Genomic DNA, 25,676 nt, shown 5'->3' with positions numbered 1-25,676 from the left:
TATGGATAACTCCGCATACAGCCGTCCTGTACTCCGAAAGGAGCTTCGAAGGCCTCCGAACGACACTTGACACCAGGTCACACTCAGTGGTGTGGGTTCAACTTTAGAGGAACTAATCCTAATAGCAGCACCACAACCCTGGGTGTAAACGGGCTCAGAATCATCGGTCCAACGAGCGCCTAGGACCGCAATATGACACTGCTACTTAACACAGATAAAAACACAACCCGTTCGGTTTTGTGGCAAAATGAAGAAGACGAAACTGGACCGGAACAGCCTCACCGCTCAGCATCACACCTGGAGAGGCGGCGTCGACTTATTTCGTGCGGGAGACGCGTGTTAACATTATGCTGAGCGCTGAATGGACAGGAGCAACCGGACACTATTCACGTTCAGGTCTGTGAACTTTCACCCCACAACTATAGCCTACCTTATGTTAAAGTTACGAGACCAAACACAAAAGACAGCGATCGTTTTTTGGATTGTTTTCAAGTGACACGGAAGGGAGGAGACACCGGGACGACTGTTTTCGTCATAATAAGGCGAAGCTGACGCGTGGTACCGGTCAACACCTGTCGGCTCCACCGAGGTAGACACACGGGGACGTGGAGGCGCGCGTGTGTGTGTGTGTGTGGGGGTCCCCCTGCAAACGGGAGGGGTCACGCATCCGATGGACAAAACATCTGTTTTTTCCGGGTAATTACGGTTTTAGCCAGACACTTAATTTCAGATTTGTTTAACAATGATAAGTAGACCAGGGAGTGGACTCGGGTGACGTGGGACGGTCTCTGGTGTCGATGCGGTTCCTCTGGGAGATTGCGGGGTTCGGGTCGGGTGCGGGGGTTCATTTTGTCGCTTACGAGCCCGACGCGTGAATGTGTTCGTTTTTTGGAGAAAAATAAAACAAAATAAAACAAATAATAAGAAGAAACGGAAGCAACAAAGACAGAAATCGATAGGATTGCTTGTAAAATTACTTTCTTTTTTTTTCTTTTTAAATGTGGATAATATTTTTTTTGTATATAGGTAGATAATGTTTGGTTGATTTGAACAGGGGGAAAGGAGGAATGGGGAACAGGGAGGAGAACGTAAAAGGTCATTACAATCAGAAGGTCTTCGCTCACTAGCTAGGTCAACAGAAAACCAGTTCAACATGCAGTGAAAGGAGAACGGAAAAGAAATAAACACTAAATAGATTCAGTACTCCAAAAACCGCCACGAGATCATATCCAAATTAGTTTCGCCCGTGACTAATACCGCGTAATTGACGTTGTCCTCCAACAAATTGATTAAAAAAAAAAAAAAAAAAAATAGCAAAGAAAAATAAAGATGAATTTCATAATAATTTGTTTTTAAATAAAATGGCTAATTGACATTATTGCACATGTGCAAAAGAGACAGTAATACTAACTAGCTGTAGACCCTCCCCCACCACCATCCCCTCAATCGCTGCGGACTCCCCTCAAGCACTTTATATAAAAACATTCGGAAAACCTGACAGACCGACCAAGAGGAAGAGGAGGATGAGAACGAGTCGAATCCAAAGAACCGCTGGTTAAAAACCTGGCTGGGCGGGGGGGGGGGGGGGCAGGGGGGTGAGAGAACACTCAGACGTTGTGCGATACAGTACAGTGTAGGGTGAAGAAGTGCCTCCTTTGAGCTCGACAGCAACACGGATCCGCCCCAGGGAACGGTTCCACCTGTTGAGGCCTCGGTTGGGTTCTGTTAAACGCTAACCTGTGCTATCCACGAGGAAGAGGAGGAGGAGGGGGAAGAGGAGGAGGAGGGCGAAAGAAGAGGAAGACGAAAGAAGAGGAAGAGGAGAAAGACGGCGAGGAGGGCGAAAGAAGAGGAAGAGGGGGAAAGAAGACGAAGAGGGGAGGAGGGGGAAAGAAGAGGAAGAGGAGGGAGAGGAGAAAGAGGGCGAGGAGGTGGGAGAGGAAGAGTGGGAGGGAGAGGAGAAAGGATGAAGAGGAGATAGAGGGAGGCGAAGGAGGAAGAGGAGCAAGAGGGGGCGGAGGAGGAAGAGAGGGGAAGGAGGAGGGAGAGGAGAAAGAAGGGACAGAGGGAAGAGAGGGAATGCTGTTTAGATGCTGGGCTGTGTTCCTTGGAGACTGTTGCTACATACAGAAGAGCCCCTGGACCCGCTCTGGAGGTGGGACACCGTGGGGGGGGGAAAGGCCGAAGGAGGAAGAGGAACATAAAATGGAACTGGCTTCAGCAGACGGCTCCTCGGACCGCGGGGGGGGGGGTCGCGGTTCGATCTCCGCCTTGCCTCTTTGATTTTGTACATCGTCCCGCCTCCTCGCGCCGGGGGGGCTGTTGATTGGCAGTGTCCAGGTCCAATGAGGTGGCAGAGTGAGTCAGTCCTTTTTTAAAAACCCAGAGATTGGCGGCGGAGGCTTGTTTCTTTTTACTTTATTTTTTCTGCTTTGTGGGATTTCTGTCCCCCTCTCCCCCCCCCCCCTCCTCCTCCTCCTCCCGGGTCGGTCGGGGTCTGACCCGGGACGCGCTCCTACCCGGTCCGGGGGTCCAGGACGCGGCCAGACCTCCGGGACGGGGGTGGGGGGGGGGAGGGATGGGGGAGACGGTGGGGTGGGGCGGGTGGCGTACCTCCGGGCGCGCGCTCTCAGACGGGCCCGTTCACGGACACCTCGGCCGGCTTGGGGTCCTCCCTGGGTGGGGGGGGGAGAGGTTAGAGACGTGGGGGTCCTTAGGGGCTTTCACTCAGGCAGAGGACAGAGGAGCAACGGGAGACAGATAAACAGGACAGGGAGAAAAATGAACACTAAAAAATAAATGGAGTAATACAATTGTAGAAGGAAAAGGAGTAGAAGTGGAAAAGGTTATATATGAAAAGAAAAAATGAATTAAGAGGGGAAAGAAAATATTCAAAGCAAATGAGTAAAAATAAGAAATAAAAAAAAAAAAAAAAAAAAATTGATGAATAAAAAAGAGAAAATGAAAATAAAGATCATTTTTATAATGTGTATTTTTCGAATAATAATAATTAAAAAAAAAATCGCTACAAAAACAACAGGGATCCAACCTGTTGGCTTGGACCCCTAATGAAGAGAAAAGTAACAAAAAAAAACGAAAGGTGAAAACGGAAAAAAAAAAGGCGGAGCCTCAAAGCGCGGCCGTGGGACACCTACTTCCTGTCGGCCTGCGCGCTCGGCGGCGCGTCGGCAGAACACGGCTGCTCAGCGGCCATCACAGGGGGGTCCGCAAGGGAGAGCTTCTCCAGGGAGAGGGGGCTCTCCTCACTGCAACACACACACACACACACACACACACACACACACACACACACACACACACACACTTTGGTCAGGGGGGGGGGGTCAGAGAGCAGCCAGGACCCCTGACCCCCCCCCCCCCCCTCCGTGGTACCGGGGGCCGGACCCACCTCTTGAGGTCTTTCTGCTCGTCGGTCGGGACGGCAGCGTCTTCCGTTACCATGGCGACGGTCGCCGCCGTCGCCGTGTCTCCCGCCACGCCGACGGAGGCGCGGGGGGGGCTGCTGTCCGACGCGGCGGGGGGGGGCTTTGGCGCCGCTCCTGAGGAGACAGACGGACACACGTCAAGCTGGGCCGAGGTACGGACTCATCCCGGGGGTCCGGGAGAAACTTTAGAGGGGGACTGCAGAAGCACGAGCGGGAAACTTTAGGGTTAAAAAGTCAAGACTCACACACTCCCAAGTCACTCACACTCACCAACTAGCTCTCACTCACACTAACCCTCACTCACAGACTCACCCTCACTCACTCACCCCCACTAATGCACTCACTGACTCTCACACACTAAAGGGCTGATTATGGCTCCATGTCAACGCAATGGAAGGGTTAGAGGTTCACGACTGCGTCGAAGCGTCTGCCTGGTCCTTGGGTTGCGTCGACGTGGAACCAAAATCAGCCCTTTACTCTCTCAAACTCAAACGCTAACACACACTCTCACTCACCCTCACCCACTCTCACCCTCACCCTCACCCACTCTCACCCTCTCACTCACCCTCACCAGTAGCAGCAGCAGCAGGTCCGCTCTTGTCCTGGTTGTGTTTGGCTTCTTTGTCTGCGACTCCCGAGTCCACAGGAGAGCTGCACCTAGGGCCAGCCTGGCTGCTGCAGGACACACGGACACGTCAACACGGACCGGACACACGGACACGTTAACACCGACCGGACGCACGGACACGTTAACACCGACCGGACGAACGGACACGTTAACACCGACCGGACAAACGGACACGTTAAGGACACGTTAACACTGACCGGACACGTTAACACCGACCGACCGCTCAAAATCATGATAACAGAACATAAATCTGAGAAAATGCAATCTAAAAAACAGACTTTCGGCAAATATCGACTTGTGCTTGAGCAGCTTTCAGCTAGTGAGCCTCAGTCCCGTCCAGTAATCCGGTCCAGTAATCCGTTCCAGTGGAGTTGCTCCTGAACTGGACTGAAGCCTTCTAGCTGGAGCTACTTGAGCCTCAGTCCGGTCCAGTCCGGAGCACGACCGTGGACCGGAGCACTGGACCGGACTGAGGCTCACGACCGTGGACCGGAGCACTGGACCGGACTGAGGCTCACGACCGTGGACCGGAGCACTGGACCGGACTGAGGCTCACGACCGTGGACCGGAGCACTGGACCGGACTGAGGCTCACGACCGTGGACCGGAGCACTGGACCGGACTGAGGCTCACGACCGTGGACCGGAGCACTGGACCGGACTGAGGCTCACGGCCGTGGACCGGAGCACTGGACCAGACTGAGGCTCACGACCGTGGACCGGAGCACTGGACCGGACTGAGGCTCACGACCCTGGACCGGAGCACTGGACCGGACTGAGGCCCAAGCAGGTCCTCTGCTGGACCACTAGCTGCGCTGCGCCCCGTCTCGAGGCGTGGGCGCTCACCCGCAGAAGGGCTGGAACTGGGTGAAGTTGGCCCAGCCGGTCCCCTGCTGAGAGTCTCCCGGGCTCCCCCCCGCTGCCTCCCAGCCCGCCGGGGACGGGGACGTCGTCGTGGGGCCCCCTGCCTCCCCGAAGCTGGCCGTCCAGCTCGGAGCTACGGGGACACACACACACACACACACAAAGTGTCAGAGTCACCACGTCAAGACCGGCCTTCTTCTTAAGCCGATGTCCGGACATGTCTCTGTTTTGGCACTTAACTTAGTCATCGTGTATCGTCTTATCCTAGCTATCTCTGTTGCGTACGGAGAACGGGCTAACCTAGCGATTGTTAGAGCTTGGATCTATGAACATCCTTACTGTACCGACGGCGATATATGGTTGTTTGTCTTTCTTCGGACAAACGTGCTTATTGTTAAATCGCTTTGGATAAAAGTGCCCGCTACATGCCCTGAATGTAAACGACAGCAGTCCCAAAGGGAGTGGGTTTGAACCCCCCATGCATCTCCTGACTGTAAAAGCTGTTTTGCTTGTATGCATGTGTATGTATGCATGTGTGTCTGTCAATTATAGCACCGACTCTGCGGTCCTTCCCTAGCTTCCTTCCTTGCTAAGCGGGAGAGTTTACTTCTTGCCCTCTAGTGGTTCATAGATATACAACCTGAGCTGAGCCCTTTGAGACTGTACCTGTGAGTAGGAGCAATACAAATACAATTGAATGTAAAAGAGGCTCGGGGGGTTGGTGGAGGGTGGGGTGTTGGAGTGGGTGGGGTTGGTGGAGGGTGGGGTGTTGGTGTTTGAGTGGGTGGGATTGGGGCGATGGTGTTGGAGTGGGTGGGGCGATGGTGTTGGAGTGGGTGGGGTGATGGTGTTGGAGTGGGTGGGGTTGGGGTGATGGTGTTGGAGTGGGTGGGGTTGGGGTGATGGTGTTGGAGTGGGTGGGGTTGGGGCGTGGGGTTACCTGCGTCTGAGAGCTGCTGCTGCTGCTCCTGCTGCGTTTGCGTGGACTCCTCCTCCTCCCCCTCCTCCTCCCCCTCCTCTTCCACCTCCTCCTCCTCCTCCTCTTCGTCCGAGCCGGACCCGGAGCCCGTGTCCCGGTCGCCCCCGTTCTCCAGGCTGCCCCTGGAGCTGCCCTCCGTTGTGCTGGACACCCCGAACCTGGAGGTGAACCCCAAGAAGGTCATACATGGAGAACCTAGTAACCCCAAGAAGGTTCAGACAGTCTCTGCAGACCTGGCCTGAGTTCGGCCAATCAGCATCGTTTATCGAACTAGGGGGGGCGGGTTTAACACAATGACTGACTCAGAGGACCACCCAATGGGAGCATCGTTTGGCCTACCTCGCTCTGGACTTTGAGTGACAGACCAACTGGGGGGCGGGGCCTACCTCGTTCTGGTCTTTGAGTGACAGACCCACTGGGGGCGGGGCCTAACTCGTTTTGGACTTTGAATGACAGAGCCCTGAGGGGCGGGGCCTACCTCGTTCTGGACTTTGAGTGACAGACCCACTGGGGGGCGGGGCCTACCTCGTTCTGGACTTTGAGTGACAGACCCACTGGGGGCCGGGGCCTACCTCGTTCTGGACTTTGCTTGCGTTGCATAGTTGATCTCCTTGTCCTCCCAGATGTCCTCCTCCTCGTCCGCGTCGTCGAACTGGCGTATCCTCTCTTTACAGCACGCCTCGAACGCGGCCGCGTTGGCCTGTTGGCACGCACACACATCGTCTTTGTTGATTCATACATCTTGCCACAAATACACATCTTAAAAAGGTACAAAGCACGGCAAAACAAACATTCATGAAGGTACGTGCGTGGATCATGAAGCCCTGATGTAGGATCACAGCGGTTCAAACACTTACACTATTATCGTCAGCATCTAGATTGAAATTGATTTCGGCAATTCGGTCAAACGTAGCACTGTGGAGGAGAACAGAGGAGAGAAGTGGGTTAAACAACGCACCGGCAACACATTTTATACAAACCATTACACAGAGACAGCCATTCACCCTTCTTTTTGAATCCCTCATTACCATCGAGTTCACAACGACTATGTAAGCGTGCACAACTATGTAATAGTGCACGACGACTATGTAAGAGTGCACGACGACTATGTAAGAGTGCACGCTTGTCGTGAATGTTCACTCTATGCAAGAGAGCACAACGACTACGTAAGAGTGCCCGACGACCGTGTTAGCGTGCACGTTTGATCGTAGAGCCCTAAGACATGAGCAGCAGATCTGCGATCCTCTGTCCGGGGGAGGGGAGGGGGGGGGGGGGGACGACGACGTACTTGATGTTCTCGTCGTGCTCGCTGAACTCCTCGTCGTTGAAGCCGAACTGATCCACAAAGTTGGCGGTCATCTGCTGGATCTGGTAGTCGGAGAACGCCTAGGGGCGGCGGTAACAGCTGCTCACTTACAAAACAACATCAACGCAACACAACCGCTGCCCGCCCCCTCCCCAGAAAGACCCTGGTGCGGCCTGCAGCCTTAACCGCCTCCAACCCTCCTCTACACCGGGGGTGGTGGTGGTGGCGGGGGGGCTGGCCCATTATGAAGCATTACGATCACTTTGGGGTCTTTGAATGGTGCTACATCGCCATGGAATCAGGATGTTGTTGTTAAGTCTAATTTGATGACGATGAGGAGACGCGTGCCCTTAACATTATCAGAACAGGAGCGTTGAAACCCCAGAGAAGGGGAAACCAGTTCAGTCCGGAACCGTTCTTGAAATGTCTGTAGTTCTAACAACATTCAGCCTGATTTTTAATTCATTTCAACAGTTTTTTCTTTAGTTTTTTTTAATCAAGACTATTAATGGCGATCATCGTTGTCCCCGCGGTGACCGTGCCAACAGCGCTGCTTTCCGCGCCGACCCCTGGCCAAGCCCTACGTTGCCGCGGCGACGGGACCCCCGGACTCCTACCTGCTGGAGCGAGAGGTCGTTGGGGAAGGGGCTCTCCATGTCGTCGTCCTCGCTGGAGGAGTGCATGTTGTGGGTGCTCACCTGAGGCACACGCACACACACACACACAGGGAGACAGAGATACACACACACACACACACACACACACAGGGAGACAGACACCCAGGGAGACAGAGATACACACACGCAGAGAGACACCCAGGGAGAGAGAGAGACACACACACACACACACACACACAGTTAGTTAAGGCGTGTAAAGAAGTCGTTTCAAGGACGACGCACAAACTCCGAGCTAAAACACCAGTCTGCGTTTATTTCAGGTCGACTGCGGGTCAAAGGTCAGGGGCGTGTCAAGAGGGCTGCGGTGGCGGGGGGGCCGACGGGGGGGGGGGGGGGGCTCTCTCTCACCAGGTCCACAGTATTCCTCCGGTTGGTCTCCCGCAGGGTGCCGTCCACAAAGCTCTCCCAGCGCCCCCTGCAGTCGTCGGGCAGCTCTGCAGGACAGGAGACACTAGACGGCTCCGTGCTCGGCGACGCAGAGTCACCTCCTGAGACAGAACGCCGGGAGGGAGGGGGGGAGGGAGAGAGGGGGAGAGAAAGAGAGAGGGAGAGAGAAAGAGAAAGAGGAAGATAGAAAGAGAAAGAGATAAAGTAAGGGAGAGAGAGAAAGATAGAAATGTATTAAAATCATACACGGTTTTACAGCAATGCTGAATTGCATTGACATTCACATTTTTTGGGTGATTTTTTATTCATTTTTATAGAGTGAGACAGAGAGGACGGTATGGGAGATAGAGGGGAGGATATGGAGCAAATGACCCCGGGCTGGATTCGAACCCGGGCCGCTGCTTTCAGGACTGAGCCCACACGGTACGAGCTCTACTCAGTGAGCCACCAGGGTGGCCTACATTTGCTTTTGTCCAAAGCGACTTACAATAAGTACATTTGTCAGAAGAGAGAAACAACACATCACGGTCGGTACAGTGAGGATGTTCGGAGAACCGAAGGCCAATTTGAACGTGCTCTGAGGTGCTTGCGACGGCTTTTTTGATGGTGGCGTCTCCGCCTACCTTTGATGAGGTCGGCCATCTGGATCTGGACCGGGCCCTTCTCCAGATTCTGGACCACCATGTTGGATATCCTGGTCAGGTGACCCATGTTGCCTCTCCTAGCTCCGCCCTCGGATCTGTGATTGACACACACCAACGGTGAAATTCTATGGGAAAAGCACGGTACACTAACCTAATGGGCTTAGATCTCACACACACACACACACACACACACACACACACACACACACCTTCTGAAGAACCTCAGAGGAGCGTCTTACTGTATTTTATCGTTCTGCTCCCAGGCTTCCAGAATCCTCTGCACCAACCGACACGTCTGGAAGAGCTGAGGGAGCGGAAAAAAAACAGGATTAGTTTCATCATTCCTTCTCACGGGGAACGCGCTGATGCTCACTCCCTTAGCCTGTACATATATCCATAGGCTGCCCATAGAGATACTGAACAAAAAACAAATTTAAATCCTGATTTTAAGTCATCAACAGGGATCCGTTTCACACGAAAAATGTATATCATTAGCCTCAAAACATAATTGCTTAAAATAATATTCTGCCAAATTGTGTTATCTAACCTGACTCTACTCTCCTAACGCTGCTGATTAACTGTGCCTCATTGGCTGTATCCTAAGCCAATCAGAGTGATTGTAACATTCCATAATCACAATCTTGTGATCTAGTCCTCCATTTCACTTCGTCATGTTTTACGCCAAATACATGAGGAACCACAAAATACGACTTTTACTATATTTTTATTATGCTACGATGCTAAGGACATGTTTTCTATGAAGTGGCACGAAAAAATATTGATATTGTAAAAAATGTTATTATCGATTATCGTCGATAATAAGTAGTTATTGTCGACCCCCGAAATCTAACTCTTATATTAACGAAAAAACAAAATGGCCGCTCCATGGAGGAGTTCTGGTGATGGAGGAGGAGGAGTAGGGGGGGGGCACTTACATGGGACACCAGTGTGCTGTGGGTGGAGCCCTCGGGGTCGGCGGGCTTGGCCGGCTCCCCTCCGTCCTCCTGGGCCGGGGGCTCGGGCTGGGCGGCGGCGGGGGAGGGCTCGCTGTGGTTCTGCAGGCCCACGTTGGGCCGGTCCTCCCCCGACGGGTGGTTCAGGACGGACGCTACGCACAGCTCCACTTGGAAGTGCAAAAAGTTGTTCCAGGAATACTTGAAGAACAGATCCTGGAGGGGAGGGAGAGAGAGAGAGAGAGGGGAAGAGGAAGTTCATCTATCTTATCTATCGGTGTATCAGGGGTCGGTGCTTCCCTGCCTGATACAGACAAAGTGTGACGGAGGGAGAGCACAGCATGTCACACAGAGCGATGAGAGTAACAAAAGAGGAATGAGACAAACAAGAAGACTGATAAGGAGACGGAGAGAAAGAGTGAAACAGAGATAGCCAGAGGGAGACGGAGAGAAAGAGTGAAACAGAGATAGCCAGAGGGAGACGGAGAGAAAGAGTGAAACAGAGATAGCCAGAGGGAGACGGAGAGAAAGAGTGAAACAGAGATAGCCAGAGGGAGACGGAGAGAAAGAGTGAAACAGAGATAGCCAGAGGGAGACGGAGAGTAAGAGGGAAACAGAGATAGCCAGAGGGAGACGGAGAGACAGAGTGAAACAGAGATAGCCAGAGGGAGACGGAGAGACAGAGTGAAACAGAGATAGCCAGAGGGAGACGGAGAGTAAGAGTGAAACAGAGATAGCCAGAGGGAGACGGAGAGTAAGAGTGAAACAGAGATAGCCAGAGGGAGACGGAAAGACAGAGCAAACAAGCTAGAGGAGACAATGGGTGAGGGAGAGACAATGAGAGAGAGAAACAGACAGACAGAGAGAAACAGAGAGAGAGACAGAGTGTAAAAGGCAGACAAACAGACAGAGGGAGAGAGAAACAGACAGACAAACAGACAGAGAGAGAGAGAAACAGACAGACAGAGAGAAACAGACAGAGAAACAGACAGACAGACAGTGAGAGAAACAGACAGAGAAACAGACAGACAGACAGTGAAACAGACAGACAGACAGTGAAACAGACAGACAGAGAAACAGACAGACAGACAGTGAAACAGACACTCAGAGAAACAGACAGAGAGACAGACAGAGAGGCAGACAGACAGAGAGAGAAACAGACAGACAGACATTGAAACAGACAGACAGACAGTGAAACAGACAGACAGAGAAACAGACAGTGAAACAGACAGACAGAGAAACAGACAGAGAGACAGAAAGTCAGACACAGAGAGAGAGAAACAGACAGACACACGCACAGACAGACAGACAGGCCGTACCAGTAGTAGGTCCATGGAGGACAGCCGACAGAGCTCCATGCAGACGCTGGGGGAGTTGGTCTGCAGCAGGGCGGCCACCAGGCGCGCTACGTGGAGCCGGGCGTTGCCCAGCGGCTCCTCCAGGAGGCCCACCGTCGTCAATATTGCACTTTTCTGTTGCGGTGACAGAAAAGAGCGCGTTAGCGTTCATCAGCAGTCACCCGATGCACGAGGACTCGAACCGGACGACGTGCACACGACAGCAATGTCAACGTCACACTCGCTGATGAAAGGTCAACCACTAGAGACACAAGATTTTTGTCTGAACAAAAAGCGATTTGTGTTCCGACAAAGAGGCGCAAGAGTTTTGCAGGCGTTCCATTAAAACGTAAGCTAATCGTTATCGACGGTGGGAAAAAGCTCTTTCGGTCATTAGCATGTTCTTCAAATTACACAGCGATCTCATCAACGGTCTTAAAAGGAGTCTGGGCGGGAAGGTGGGGGCGGCAAGAGCTCCTGATTGGCCGACCTCGAGAGGCGGTGTGGGGGGGGGGGGGGTGGGGGGCCTTACCTTGGGGGGGTCCAGGAGAAGCTGGTGGAAGTCCTTTAGATGGGGCTCAATGGCGTGTAAAATACTGCTGTTGACAGTGTAAGACCTTTCGTAACCCTGAGAGTAGAGCTCCATCAGCCCTTCCAACCTGCGGGACACAAGAACGTCATCGGTTGTTTAACGGTTTTCCGACAAATGCTGCGCTACGTATACAATCGGAAGTCAATAGCATTTCCGACCAGGTTAGCCAGTTTCGGCAACACCGGTTGATGCGTTACTTAGCCCGACATCTTCCAGAATACAATAACGTAACATGTCCCAAGATAAACGTCGGACAGTACTGTGTGCACGACGGATTTACCACATTTATACGCCAGAATTGCTAATGAACTGTATACAACTACAGCTTTCACCACTGCGAACGCTGTCGTTATGTACACTCGGAAATCCCGACGCCCCAGTTACAACGGAACACACCAATGTTTATCGATAGGATTCTGGTTTTCTATTGATAGGCTTTTATGAACATTTGAATCACCACCATCGACCAAAATCATATTTCTTACACGAATCTTCTTAAAATGTTTGCTGGTATTACTCTGTGTCTACGGTGAACCCCCAGTTTCCCTCCTGATCATCCCTGGAAGGAGGGAACCCCAACTCTGCGTTCCTTCTCAAGATTTCCTCCATGCTTATTCAGGGAGTTGTTCCAATCCTCGCGCTGTAGCCCGTGGGTTAGGGTCAGGACGGTGTCATAAATCTACGGCGTGTTAAGCCTTCGAGACTGTAACTGGGATTAAGGCCTGAGTAAACATAGGTTGAATTGAAAAGTGAATGACAGGAACATGATCTGGCCTGTTTTGTCGTCTGCCTGTCTTTTGGCAGTGCTTCACAGCAGGTGGTGCGTGCGGTTTCAACGCAACCTGATGCAATGTTTCCATAGAGCTCGGGGTTGTCACTTTGACCCTATAGTCACAAGACAGTCTCCCCCCCCCTCCCTCCCACCCGCCCTCCCTCCCTCTCTCCCCCTCCCTCCTCCCACTCTTTCTAAAGCAGATGGGCATTCAGCGTCGCTGTTGCCGGCGTTACCAACGTGTTCACACAGAGGCGTCGGCGGTGCACTCGGCGTAACAGACACTGCTCTCAAAGTCCAACCACGACCGACTTTGACCCAGCTCACGCCGACCCCCTCGGTTAATGCGTCTGATCAGATTGCAGCTTTGTTTGATGTCCTAGAAACCAAAAGAACCCGAAAACTGAGCGGCTTATATGCAGGGAAAATTTCACAAATGGCTTTTGTCCAAAGCGACTTACAACCATTCACACGCACGTACACACGCCGACGGCGGCGTCGGACACACATGGCGACGTCCAACCCCGTCGGGAGCAAGTTAGGGGTGAGGCGTCTCGCTCAGGGACACCTCGACACTCTGCTAGGAGGAGCCGGGGATCGAACCGGCGACCTTCCGGTTACCTCCCGAACTACCACTCGTTGTTCCCAAACCCCCCGGTCCTAGCAGCCTCAGACCTACCCTGACCTCCTGGTCTCCAGCAAGGTGAGGAGCACTTGAGTTCCGTTGACGATGGCCGCCTCGTTGCGGTCGCCCTCGAACATGGACTTGAGGAGCCCGGCCACACTGTCCTGTCTGGGGGGAAGGGGACGAGGGGAGAGGGGGTAAGACCGTGGCTCACGGGACACACAAGGCTGGTATGACAGCGAAGAAGCATGAAGGGGATATGCTGACACTAACATTCAGGGCATACAAGACGCTTTTATCCAAAACGACACACACACACACACACACACACACACACACACACACACACACATATATAGCTGTCGGTAGATTAAGGATGTCCAAAGAAACAAGTGCCAAGCATTAACAATCGATTGGTTAACCCATTCCCCATATACAACAAAGATGAGATAAGATGCTACACAATGCTAGGTACTGTTTCTAAGTGCAAGGACGTACAACATAGAATAAGTGCGTAAAATAATAACAACATAAATAATATACACATCTAATGTCAAGACATCACCTTCAGGTCGTTATTCCACTTAAAAGTTTGTACTCCACTTCGCTAGATGTTTGATACAGCGCTTTCATTTGTCTGTCAGGTTTTTATGAACCTGTATCCATGTGGTGTCCAGTGTTGCCCTCTAAAAGGGCTTGTTTCAGCCGCTGTGCGTCTCAGATTGTATTACAAGCGTCTGACAACATTATGGAAAGGATCCCTACAGAGAATTAATACGTCTTTCTTTTCCTTTTGCTTGATCCTGCATGTCTGTCTAACCAAGTCTCGCTCCAGAAGAGGTCTCGCTCTGAAATCTTGCACTTCGAAGAGTCGAATTGTGGCAGAAAGTGCCCCCGTTGTCATTACAATCTCAACCCTCCTCCACCCAACTATTTTAGATGACACTACACTGAGCTTTCCGTCATCCCAACACAACAAACTCCTGCCAGCACTCCTCTCTCCAACTCTCACTCACACCTCCGTTACTCCAAGACAACTCTCGTGAGATTTCAGAGACATTAATGAGCAAGACTTGGTTTTGGCACGGTAACATTTCTATTTCCCTGTTGGGATGGATTCATTCCCTCATGCTTACAGACACTTATAATAACAGTCTGAGCCTGTCAGTGGACAAAACAAGCCCTTTCACAGGCAGTACATCGTCTGGGATATTGCCCCATAAGGCTAAATTGCAGAACGTTTCAATGTGGCTAAAACGCTCTCACTCAACAACGGACCAACTTCAAAAAACACATAAATCCCTTTGACCCACAATGATGGGAAAACAGGGAGGGAGAGAGCGACAGAGAAAGAGCGAAAGAGTAATGAGACAGACCAAAAATGAAAACAAGTAACAAACAAAGACGGACAGAAAGCGAGAGTGGAACAGAGCTAGCTAGCGTGAGACGGATAGAAAGACTGCCAAACAGACAGAAAGCGAGAGCGGAACAGAGCTAGCTAGCGAGAGACAGATAGAAGGACTGCCAAACAGACGGATGGAAAGACTGCAGACAGACAGACAGACAGACAGACAGACAGACAGACAGACAGACAGACAGACAGACAGACAGACAGACAGACAGACAGACAGACAGAAATAGCGAGAGGGACAGAGTTAGCAAGTGAGACAGGACAGAAGGACTGAAAAAGACAGAAAGAGAGAGTGGAACAGACTGACAAACAGAAAGATAGAGTGGAACAGAGATAGCAAGCGAGAGACAGAAAGACTGACAAACAGAAAGAAAGAGAGTGGAACAGAGACAGTAAGCGAGAGACAGACAGAAAGTGAGAGTGGAACAGAGACAGACAGAAAGACTGACAAAACCTCAAAGTTCCCAGTCAAACTTGACGTCTGCATCAACGAGGCTGTGTAGCCCCCCCTGCCATAGCCTCCGTGAGCCTAGGACCCACCCCCCCCCCCCCCCCCCCCCCCCCCCTCAGGGCGTGGCCCCGCCGTCACTTACGACTCCAGCACGGCCAGGAGCGGGTCGGGCTCGACGTTCTCCTGCATCTGATTGGCCTGGTCTCTGCTAAGGCGGATGATGTCGCAGAGTGTCTGGGACGCGTTCGATTGTCTCTGGAGGAGAGGGAACGTGGAAGGAGTGAGGTCGTTAGGGCCGACAGCTCCATCACTTGAGACTGAATCCATGGCGAGTACAACATAGGAAGTAGTATGTACAGTGTATTCTACTATATATATATATCCCAGACTCTTCCTCCAACCTTTCCCGAAGACCCAATATATTTTCGTGCAAAGGGACATTTTAATTACAATGCAGGATGATACTTATCTATTGGTTTTATATCAACGTTTTATATCTCACCTCCTCATCTTTGCCCGTATAGATGAGCTCTATGAGCCTCTGGATCAGCTTCTCCTCATTCAGCCACTGGCAGAGGAGAAAGACATTGTTAGGGACAGAGTCAGAGCCACGCAGTTAGACAGGTGGGAGGGAGGAAGGGACAGACAGAGCGACAGAGTCGCAGATAGACAGACAGAGAGTTAGACAGTGAGGCAGAGAGAGACAGGCCAAAAGAGAGACGGAAAGAGCCTTTGCCAGTCGGTGACAGAGAGTCAGTGAGAGAGAGTCAGCAACAGAGAAAGACAGAAGGAGAGAGAGTCAGCGACAGAGTGAGAGTCAGCGACAGAGTGAGAGTCAGCGACAGAGTGAGTCAGCGACAGAGTGAGAGTCAGCGACAGAGCGAGTCAGCGACAGAGTGAGAGTCAGCGACAGAGTGAGAGTCAGCGACAGAGTGAGAGTCAGCGACAGAGTCAGTGACAGAGAGTCAGCGACAGAGAGAGAGACAGCGACAAAGAGAGTCACTAACATAGAGAGTGCGAGTCAGCGACAGAGTGAGAGTCAGCGACAGAGAGAGAGAGAGAATCCCTGACAGAGAGAGTGAGAGAGTCATTGACAGAGAGAGAGTCATAGTGGGAGTCAGTGAGAGAGCACTCACCACGAGGACCTCCTGCCTCAAGGGGGCGGGCTCTACGCAGCTGATGAGGCGCAGCAGTAGATCCATCATGGCCGACGCGTCGATGTGATTCAGCACCAGGCCGATGAAGCCTTCTTTTTTCCTCAGGAAGGAAATTACCTGGCAAGGAAAAGTTTGGATCCGTCAATACTCTAGAGAGCACTGCTCCTTCATAGTATGACCTCTAATCACATGCTTGGTCTCTTTGGAAAGCTGAGAACCTGTAGAATTGTATGACATTATCAGAATAACTGTATCATGTACTGACACAGTGCTGGGAAGGCTACAATATTGTTTTTCTTTCAGGCCGGTAACACACACCTCTAAAACCAAGCTGATTGTAGTACCTTGAGTAACTCCATATCCCTTGGAAACACTACTGAGCCCTAGGTCTTGTGATGCTGCGTGTAAAAGCAGATCAACAAAGCATATAAAGATAAAGTCTCCAGCTCCTTTTATGTAATGATATGTCCATTCGTGTTGGTCAGGATCCTTTTGGAGACTCTATAAAAGCCCTTTGGCTACCCAAAATGCATACTGTAAACAAAAGCTAAAAAACAAAGTGTTTTGGCTTTTATTTTTACTTAAAAAGTTAAAAATGCAATGGTAAATACACCAAAACTGAAATGAAAAAATACTATAAATAACTATGTACAAATAAACAAAAATTACTATTTACATGATTCCCTCCCTCCCTCCCTCGGCTCCTGGCCTCTGATTGGTTGTGTGTCTGCTAGCACACAACCAGCCAATCAGCACAGTGGGTGGGAGGGACTAGCGCCACGAGATTAGCACCACGAGACTAGCGCCTGCATCAAGCGCAGAATGTGCACACTACTGTGTAGCTGGCAGTAGTCTTCACGGTGTGATTCAATTCAACCTTTCGGCCGAACAGGTCAGGGGAGAGGCAAACGAGGGGGGGTCGGAGAAAGGCAGTTTGCCGTTGAAGCGTTTTCCCTCATGCCACCCTTACCTGTTCTGTTTTCCTGGCAATGAGATTACCGATGGTCTTGCTGAAGAAGCTGGCCAGTAGGGGGTTAAGGGGCTGGCCCTGCTCCAGGAAGTGGTAGAGCATCTCCAGGAGAGACTCGTCCCCGCCCAGCTTGTCGTTGATGATGGACACGTCGGCGGTGAGGAGCTCACAGGCGATGTTGGGGAACCTGCGGGGAGAACACGGAGCGAGGACAATGACGGGAGCACGGCTTGTCCTAACCCTAAACTACTGTTCTTTTTTTTTTTATACATTAATTTCATTCTTAAAATGTTTTATAGAATTTGAACAGCTGGGTACATATTTGTACATTATTTTATAATTTTTGTTTTTTTTGAGAGAAATTATGTTTTCAACTCAAAAATAATCGTTGGAATAAACGTGTTTCAATATTGACCAAAATAATCGTGAATACGATTTTTTCCATAATACAAGATACAAGATCGATCATTGTCATATACACAATGGAAACATAGTTTGCACTGGGCAATGAAATTCTTAATTTGCAAGTTCCCTGCACACAAAATATACTTGAAATAAAGTAGATAAATAAACTAAACTACTAAAAATATCTGTACAAAGAATATTTGCTAACCAAAAACAGTTAAATATAGCTGTTTTTCTAATCGTGCAGCGCAAAAAAAAGAAAATGCAAATCCGGCTTCATGTAAATGTGTGGAAGCAAATGTACACACAGCACAGTCAATGCTGGATCATGCCAAGACATCAAAAGGCTTCGGATTTCAATGAGGGTATTTCCTCAGAATTCTGGCACGCAATTATGTAAACTAGTTAAACTGGAAGAGCACGGAATTAACATGTTAAGAGTTATGAGGTTTAAGTTCAGGGACAGAATGAATGAATGAATGAATGAATGAATGAATGAATGAATGAATGACAGACAGACACTTTTAACCCAAAATTCATAACACCGTTTGCTGTTCAAATGCAATCTCAAGTTTTTTTCTTCGTCAAACAAAACACGTGTAAACACAATCTCCCCCCACACGGCTAGTAGAGGCTCCCACCATCCCGGTTGGAGAGACGCAGGACGATCGCGGGTCATAGATCCGCTCCCCAGAGACGGCCCCCCCCCCCGCCCCCCTAACGCTGACTCACTTGAAGCGGCTGCGCTCCTCCAGCTCGACGGGCGGCTCGGTGGTGATGAGCTCCACCAGCTCCTGCATGCAGTGGTCCTGGGAGAGGAAGAGCAGCAGGCGGCGGTTCTGGGCCTTGCACTCCTGCAGCACGTCGTCCTCCTCCATCAGCTCCCGCAGCGTCACGTCCTCCCGGTCCAGCAGCTGGTCGATGTGGGAGGTGGTGTGCAGGTCGAACTTCCAGAACATGGTGGCGGCGGTGGTGGCGGCGGCCGCCGGGGCGGGGGGCACGGCCCTGGGGAGGTCACATCCGGGGGGGGGGGGGGGGGGGGAAGAGGTGAAGGGTGGAGGGAAGGGAGGAAAGGTTGGACGGGATTAAGAGTTGATTCATAGGGTTGTTTTTCGAACCGTCGCTCCCGTCATCCGTTACACCGATTTGAAAAAGCTGTTGGTTAGCTCCAGCTGTGGCGACGCTAAACGAGGAGGCTACGACAAGACGTTAGGCTGAATTTGATCATGCACAGGCCTTGTGGCGCGTTAGCACGCTACCATGTCCGTCTTTCCGCACGCGCGCGCGTGCGTGCGTCTCTCTCTCTCAACAGTCTGACTCAATTAGCCCATGCAGACCGGCGTCTAACAGCCGTGCGGAATAAGACGAAAAATCTGGAGTTCCACTGTTCAACACTCAAGGTCCTCGTCAAAAAATAAAGAACACAAAAGTTAAAAACAACCGTTGACACAGTGACGACACAAATAACATGTTGAGGGGGGGGGGCTTCGGTCCAGGTACCGTTTCCCCCCGATGAAGACTGGGTCAACGTGTGGCTCTACGTACCAGTGGCTGAAACGTGGGTATCTTTATTCACACCTCCCGCGCGGGCAGGCAGGCATCGGTGTTTGTGCAGACGGCAGAGAGTGTGGCGAGGCCCGGCATTTATCAGCATGGGGCTCCGCTCAGAACGTAGGCCTCGTTAGAAGACGACTCGCCCCAGGGCTCACCATAACCTGGGGTGGAGATAGGGGAAGAAGCCGTTACTCTAGTGCTGTGGTCTTCAAACTCCGGCTCGCGACCCATGGGCGGCTGCCAGTAGGAGACTGAACGGGTTTGACTTTTAACCGGAAAGGTTGCTGGTTCGATTCCCAGGCTCCTCTTAGCCGGGTGTCGAGGAGCCCCTGAGCAAGACGCCTCACCCTGACTGATCGTGAAGGTTGGCTGTCGGCTTGCATGGTTGACTCCGCCGTCAGCGTGGGAGAACCGTTGTAATGCTTTGGATAAGAGCGTCTGCTAAAATGCCCTAAATATAATCTTAGTAAGGTCTTAGTAAAACTTTAAAAAATATATTATTCATTATTATATGCCTGCTGCATACCTTTTGACAAAGTACGAGTCATTTGTATTGCATTAGTAGCTGGTTTAAAGGACGCATACTGTATTTAAGTTCATTAGAAGTAAATGAGAGTATACCATTTCTTTCACGATCCTACAGGTGGGTCACGTCATCGAAAGTTGTTTTCCCCCCGCAAACACTCCCTAAAACACTCTCAAAAGAGGTTTCGGGAGAAGGTCAGGGGTGCGAGTTCTCATTGTATTCATTCATTCAGGTATGTACGTTCTACTCTGTGATCCATGATAAACGGCTCGATTGAAAACCAGGACAAAGTGACTCCGTTCCCCACAGGCGCGAGTTGAGGAGAAGCATTGTTGTTTTCAGTCCTTTCACGAGTCGCCAATAAAGAAAAATAGAAGTGGGAGAGTCTCGCTCTTTGGTCCCTGGCGGGGAAATATTCGGAAGAAAAGAAAAGCATTAAAACTAACGACCTCCATTTTATTGACTCAGTACAATGCGAGTACAAAGTTTTGATTCAGCACGCACTCTTCACTGTAGCTAGCCAAACAGAGCCACATTTCAAGGTTCAATGAAGTCGCCACTCGCCCAACAGTCTTGCATTGTAAAGCCCTGTTTTTCCCGTCACACCCCCCGTGCTGCCGGGATGCATGTTCCGGGGTCGGCCTTCCAGAGTCGACTCAGAACGAGATTAATGATCCGTCTCAGATTTCTCATGATGCAACGTGTCATCTGGGCAGCCTCACGTCTGAGCCTTATCGACCAATTAGGTGCGCCCAGGAACCCGTGTGTCGTAAAGTGAGAGGTGTGTAGTGTGTATTGTGTAGTGTATGAGGTTGTAGAGGGATTACCAGGGAGCCCAACGGGTTAATGAGGCCCCATGCGAAGAAGGCTGTCAACTCTCTACTCTTAACATTAGTCATTAGTCCACATGTGATCTTAAGCCGGCAATATTCTGAATTCTATAAGCAGCAGAATGCAAAACGTGTAGAAGGAGTTAAATTAAGAACGTAATATAAATGGCGTTACTGAACATTAGAAATATGAACAAAGCCGTTAACAAGTATTATAAAAAAATGCATGGATAACTAAAAGCATACACCACCAGTTGTCATGTTAAGCCTGACGTTTTCCCACGTCTGTCGTGAATCAAGTAGCAATGTATTTTCTGAAGTTTCCCTTTCAGCCTAATTACCTCATTAGAACCAGCCACAGTACTCACCGGGTGTGGCTCTGTCCCTGCTATTACAATTAACAAGTTCGCCTGGCACCAGATGTCCTGAGGAGAGACTGCGTTTGGCGCCACACTTTAGTATGGCTGTCCCATGATACTTACTTCCAGATCGAGAGACAGAACGAAAGTTACAGTAAATAAAGTTTGATGACTTTTTGACGATGATTACAATGTGCCAACAAGACTCAAATGAATCTGGTGGCAGAAGCAAATTAGGCCCCTGTGGGTTAAATCCAGCCAAAGTGGTAACAAACCCTTATGGAACCGAAAGTACACACAGATCATGCAGGATTATGCCGACTCAGATCAGGCTTCGGCTTTCAATGAAGGTACTTCCTCAGACTACCAGCCCGGACCTCCGTCAGTGCGGTCTGGAGAGGGGAACTAGCATCGACATCCCTCACTAACTCACGATTTCTACCACTAATCAATTAGCAGATATACCCGGGGGTAAGCATAACAAACAAGGTCGAAACCTAACAGACTGACTGGTAATGAATGAGGCTCTTATGCGTTGGTTTAGCTTAATCTTTGTCCCTGCCAGTTCCACCTTCAGCTCATCTGTTGAGCCTTCATAGAAAGCTGGTTTTATGAATGAGGTAAATGACACCCTGCAGAGCTTCGCCCATGCAGTGACTTGCCCCCCGCCGGCATTATCACCTAACCCGTCCCGACAAGTAGCAAACATAAACCCCAAAGCCAGATCACGGCTTGTGATCCGTACGCAAAGTAACATGGGGCCGAGTTGGCAGCGGCCACTTCCACTAATAAGCTGGCCTTGAGCCATGTTGTAGGTGGGCAGCAGCCTCATCAAGTTATTTTCTGAAACACTATCCGAGCCTAATTCACACATTTCCTTCGGGTTTAATGAGGTATCTATCCCAGCCATCTTCTACATGGGAACATTTCGCAACATATTAAATAAACCAGTTATTATGGATAAGTTACATATTAGTATTCATGATAAACCACCCATAACCCCCTCATAAAAAGTGGTTACGGAAGTGGTTATTAGCTTGGTAAATACGATGACTCGAGTGGCCTATACTCGAGTATAGATGATCCAAGCGACGATCCAAGCGAGATGATCCAAGCGAGGATCTCGTCTCGTTGGGGGGCCGGTGCCAACGCTTAAAGGGCCCCAGGTACCCACGTGTGGGGGGGGCAAACTGCCAATGACTTCAGACAGCCTATAACTGGAGCCATGATGTTTATTATCCCAAACATATTTATTTGATTAAAAAAAATTAAGTAAACAACAGTGCACGTTTGGAACAATCCACAACTACTGAGGAAAGTTTCTGGACATAGTCTCACCAAACCAAATTGTGTCGAGCACCGACAAGTGTGTGCCACCATGTTAGGGTAGGGTGAAAGTAGTCTAGCCGAGAGTGGTGCTGGGGGTGGGGAGAGCACGCCCAGAGACCACAACATGTTTTGGGTGCCTAGAGCCACTAGGCAACAGTTACCGTGGAGCACTCTTAACATACCGCTATCGCTACATCTAGACCTATATATCTCTACGGCTTTGCGGCACGACGCCAAGAGAAGACCACAGGCCATGCAAAAGCTTGCAGTTTTCCTGGTCCAAAAGGAGTACAGCACTGAAACTAAAATAGTTACCATAGGCATAACTGCTTCACATCAGAAACAAAACCACAAGCGTGCTCTGTGCACTAACTGCCCTCAAACTTTATCAAGTGCTGTCACCACATCTTCCGCTTCCAGCGGCGCGATCTACCTCATTACTGGCTGACTTCATATAATTTTAAAAGCAAAGCAGACAGAATAACGACGGCATACAACTATGAAACGCATAGGCCATTTCAATACATTTTAAATTGTTGTGTCACTATTCAAGTTTGTTAAGGTTTGCTCACTTGGTAACTATGGTGGCTCAGGAGCACCTGCTGCTAAGGTGGTGGTAAAATGGTTGTATGTGCTTGTTCTAAAGAGAGGCCCAGGGAAGAGTTTATGCAATGTTCAACTGTGATTATGGAAGTACGGCCATTTAGGTAATTGAAGAACTTCCTCCATTTTTCAACAAACCCTACAAAACCATGAAGTGTTTTGTAATCAGCCAAATTAAATGTTGTTAACTGCTTATTTAATAACACCAGCATGCGATACTTTGATGGTGTTCCAGGAATGTCTGACACACTTTCAAAACGCTCAGACACATTTCCTGGGCCAACCTGTAAGCATGTTGAGGAAACACATAACTGGCTCTTGAAATAAAACATTCATAGATAACATCAAATATCAACATTTTTCCAATAATGTACATATTTACCCAGCAGACATGGCTTACTGGACTTGCACAACTTGGACTTTGACACACACCATGGCACATATATTACACCCATCCCTTCCTATATTTTGTAATTTATTGGTTAAGACACAAGACCAGAAGCACAAGACATGTAAAGTGATCTGCTGTGGCCTTCGCATGGTGTGCTGTGCGCACATCGACTGGCATGTGGTGGGAGCTCAGATTTCTATTGACTTCCAACTCCAGATGAGCAACCAATAAATAACGTCCTGATACTCCTCGGAGCAAATCAATATACACAAATACAAAGTACTCTTTAAGCCTCGGCCATTGCACAGAGACATTATGCAACGCTAACCGGCCAGTTTGAGAGACTCTTTGGCCTGAGCAAACGAACGCGGTCCAAGCTTAAAAGGGGCAGTTGACTCGACATCGTGTCCGAGAGAGGACACTCACAGCGCCTTTCCCGTACAACATCGTTCACCACAACGCTACTACACAACGACATGCACGAAAAAACGATCCCAAAGTGGACATGGTAATTAACCATGACAGTAGCACGAACTTTCAGCCCCAGAACACATTTCTTTAAACCTCTTAATGGTGTGACTTGGGGAGCTGAAACTGGGAGTTCACTTGCACTTGAAATGCACAGTGCATCCCACACGCACACCGTCCCAGTTGTCAGCAGACATGTCAGCCTCACTATAGTAGATGTTGCTGCTGCTGCCTAAAAAAGGAGGTGGTGGCAGCAGACCCCGCTGGACGGGCGAACTGTGACTCTGGTAGCGAAGTTAGCTCATGAGCTAGCGCTGGTGTGGTGGTAGCAGGAGCAGCAAGGGGCTAGTCGCTCGTAGAATAACACCCAGACTGGACGGTTCGGCATACATGTGCCCCTCCCTAGAAGCCTGTGTGAATAACTAGGCGAAACACCCTGGCGTGTGATCATATCACCAGGCCAGCAGGCGAACTAAGTTAACCTGGTCAGCGCTAAGTTAGGCTAGGTTCTCCACAACTACGTTTAACTTTGTGATGATGAGGCAATAAGTGTTTTCAAACTCAAGCTAGGGTCTTCAGGGCACACGGCTCGACAAGGACACACAAAACTCCCCTTCAAGTCAGAGTGTGTCCCCGGTTGTTCGGCCCGGCACTCGTCGCCCTCGGTGAGTGAGCGGGTGGTTGGATGAAGCGGTACTAAGTTAGTGTTAGCTCACTAGCAGCTAGCGAGCTAACACTAACTTAGTACAGCTTCAACCGACTACCGCTCATCCACCTAGGGCGTCGACTGCCATATCCAGAACACACAAAACTCACCTTCCAGTCAGACTGTCTCCCCCGGTTGTGGCACTCGTCGCCCTTGGTGGATGAGCCGGTGGTCGGGCGAAGCGGTACTAAGTTAGTGCTAGCTCGCTAGCCGCTAGCAGCTAGCGGTATGTGTTTTGTTTTGAAGGGGTCAGTCTGCGACAGCACGCGCTAACTTAAAGCTAAGCTAACCTTACTCTTAATGTTCTCTGGTGGCGTGCTGGTTACCCTAACACCGGACAGCTCGGCCCCCGCTTCTGGAGATCAACCTACTTACGGTGTGTACTTAACACACGGAATCATGTATAAACGGGTCTAAGTTTAGCATGCAAAGCAGGAAAAACTCAGTCATATTTTTTCGAATCAAAATGGCGACATGGTCCCGGGAGCGCGCAGCAGGCTACTTTGCCCCCGGGAGCGAGCGCTCTCTTTTTCTTTTTCTTTTTTTCATAAAACGAGTGTATGCTGAGCTCTGAGAGCTCAGCAAAACAATTTACAACACGCACACACACACACACACACACACACACACACACACACACACACACACACACACACACACACACACACACACACACACACACACACACACACACACACACACACACACACACAGTGTGCAATAAGATGTGTCAATTTCAAAGACAATAGTCCGTACATTATTTAGAAGTTTAAAGGCTATTTGATTATATTAGCCGACTGATAATTCCTAATTAACAGCAGCCTCAAAATCAGTTCCAGGTTTATATAGCAGCACACACAAAATATTGGTGTGTGATATCCAAAATATCCCAAAAACTGAGGTCAGCTAAAATTATTGATGAACTGATTAGCCTATTAACTTATGAACTTATACCCTTCGGTTGCTATCGAGATTACCTGATAATGTATTTGGAAATCAGTGCTCAAACAGAAACTGACCAAACCCTTGCTCACCCCATGAGCCCTTATCAGTAATAAAACAGACAGGAAAGCTAGTTTGCCCAACACACATCAGCAATGATCAGATGCAGAGATATTGTAAACATTATAACATTACCAGTTCAGCTGTCATGTCATAGGGTTTTGTGTCGCCACCCTCAGATTTTACTCTGGACTGTGAAGCCTATTCTGTTTGGTACATTTACGGACACGATTTTGTGCATGCATGTATGTGTGTGCATGTCTGTGTGAGTGTGTGTGTTTGCGTGTGTGTGTGTGTGTGTGTGTG

The 25,676-nt window shown here is 50.0% G+C and overlaps 1 protein-coding gene across 6 annotated transcripts; it reads right to left on the bottom strand.

Annotated features, from left to right (window-relative positions):
* Positions 1-1,936: 1,936 nt before the first annotated feature.
* ppp6r2a (protein phosphatase 6, regulatory subunit 2a) lies at positions 1,937-24,864 on the bottom strand. Of its 6 annotated transcripts, none has more exons than XM_030355276.1 (24): positions 24,479-24,864; positions 19,148-19,317; positions 18,335-18,607; positions 17,198-17,384; positions 16,207-16,344; positions 15,573-15,638; positions 15,213-15,325; positions 13,263-13,376; positions 11,752-11,878; positions 11,202-11,354; positions 9,865-10,098; positions 9,169-9,233; positions 8,909-9,024; positions 8,247-8,386; positions 7,839-7,919; positions 7,204-7,301; positions 6,773-6,830; positions 6,488-6,615; positions 5,877-6,073; positions 4,919-5,069; positions 4,012-4,118; positions 3,410-3,560; positions 3,156-3,266; positions 1,937-2,675 (listed from the first exon to the last, which is right to left on the bottom strand). In XM_030355276.1, exons 3-24 carry the CDS (start codon positions 18,559-18,561, stop codon positions 2,630-2,632), a joined length of 2,808 nt encoding a protein of 935 aa, XP_030211136.1. In that variant the 5' UTR covers positions 18,562-18,607; positions 19,148-19,317; positions 24,479-24,864; the 3' UTR covers positions 1,937-2,629. The 6 variants fall into 6 exon arrangements, with proteins under 6 accessions (XP_030211136.1, XP_030211139.1, XP_030211140.1 ...); XM_030355279.1 differs by having other exon boundaries at positions 4,018-4,118; XM_030355280.1 differs by having other exon boundaries at positions 1,938-2,675; positions 4,012-4,121; positions 7,204-7,283; positions 24,479-24,863.
* Between the last annotated feature and the right edge of the window lie 812 nt (positions 24,865-25,676).

The sequence above is a fragment of the Gadus morhua genome, chromosome 4 (genome assembly GCF_902167405.1).
Source record: "Gadus morhua chromosome 4, gadMor3.0, whole genome shotgun sequence".
Lineage (NCBI taxonomy): Eukaryota > Metazoa > Chordata > Actinopteri > Gadiformes > Gadidae > Gadus > Gadus morhua.
Note: the sequence above shows the minus strand (reverse complement) of the source record. Positions and strands in the feature narration are given on the sequence as shown.

Coding starts and splice junctions, on each gene's coding strand:
- ppp6r2a (XM_030355275.1), bottom strand. CDS start 18,561: ATGTTCTGGAAGTTCGACCTGCACACCACCTCCCACATCGACCAGCTG. Junction 15,326..15,572: donor ATACGGGCAAAGATGAGGAG/GTGAGATATAAA, acceptor CCTCTCCTCCAG/AGACAATCGAACGCGTCCCA. Junction 11,355..11,751: donor TTCTCCTGGACCCCCCCAAG/GTAAGGCCCCCC, acceptor TCACCGCAACAG/AAAAGTGCAATATTGACGAC.